General features: G+C 27.5%; 1 protein-coding gene across 1 annotated transcript, besides 1 other annotated feature; it reads left to right on the top strand.

Annotated features, from left to right (window-relative positions):
• Nucleotides 1–161: 161 nt before the first annotated feature.
• EDI_258490 (uncharacterized protein) lies at nt 162–830 on the top strand (the record flags this gene model as incomplete). The annotated part of the gene is made up of 1 exon (XM_001734880.1): nt 162–830. One exon carries the CDS (start codon nt 162–164, stop codon nt 828–830), a length of 669 nt encoding a protein of 222 aa, XP_001734932.1.
• A 126-nt stretch (nt 831–956) lies between these two features.
• Nucleotides 957–991: a microsatellite.
• The last annotated feature ends 25 nt before the right edge of the window (nt 992–1,016 follow it).

Here is a 1,016-nt window from a genome sequence, read left to right as displayed (position 1 = left end):
ATGTAATGCAGAAGGAGATGATAAAGAAATAATTAAGATAGTATTTAATAATACATATGGAATGACATTAATTGAAGCAGGAATTATTATTTGTAAAGACAAAACAATAGATGTGTTGAGAGATATTGGAGAGAGAAGTTATTGAAGGATTAATAGAAACAATGAAAAGTCCAATCACAGAAGTTAAAGAAAGTGCAGCACGAGAAGTGATTAGAATGAAATATGGAGAACGAGGAATGAAAGAAGCTATATTTAATGTTTTAACATCAAAAGATTACAATAAAGAAGATGAAGAAATGTGTAATGAAGGAATTAAAGAATGTGTTAAAGAAAGAAGTGGAAAAGAAATAGATAAAATAGTTAAAGCAGCATTCACAGTTAATAATAAGAAAATATTACGGAGATTAAATGAAAATGAAACAGCACGTGATGCGTTAATGACAATGGTTATTATCCAAAAAGGAGATGTATGGAATGAGATAGAAAGATGGATACGAAAAGGATTAGAACGAGAAAGTATTGAGAAAACAGTTAAAAAATTCACAAAACAAATGTATGAAATGGATATAAAGAAAACAATGAATATTGGAGTTAAATATTTTGCAAGTTGTGGATTATATTGTTTAGTTCAACCAAACACACCATATGAAATCATTTATGAGTATGGAAGAATAATGATGAATGAAGCAAATCCAATCATTCAAAGAAATATGAGATGTATTGTTATGAAAGTGATTGAGAGTTGTTATGAAATGAAGAAAGACACCACAGAAATACGACAAATCATCGATAGAAAAACATGTGATATGGATAAAGTTATTGAACATTGAAATATAAAGAAGAAAGAACAATATTGATGATTAGAAGAAAGAAAGGAGAAATTAAAGAATGTTTTAGAAATCTTCAAAGCAGAAGTATCACATGTTTAAATGAAATAGACAAACAAAATCAAAATCAAAAGGAAGAAGAAAGAAAAGAAAAGGAAGAAGAAATAACTAAAATGTATGAAGGAATTA

The sequence above is a fragment of the Entamoeba dispar genome, genomic scaffold (genome assembly GCF_000209125.1).
Source record: "Entamoeba dispar SAW760 scf_1105229458697 genomic scaffold, whole genome shotgun sequence".
Taxonomy (NCBI): Eukaryota; Evosea; order Mastigamoebida; family Endamoebidae; genus Entamoeba; species Entamoeba dispar.
Note: the sequence above shows the minus strand (reverse complement) of the source record. Positions and strands in the feature narration are given on the sequence as shown.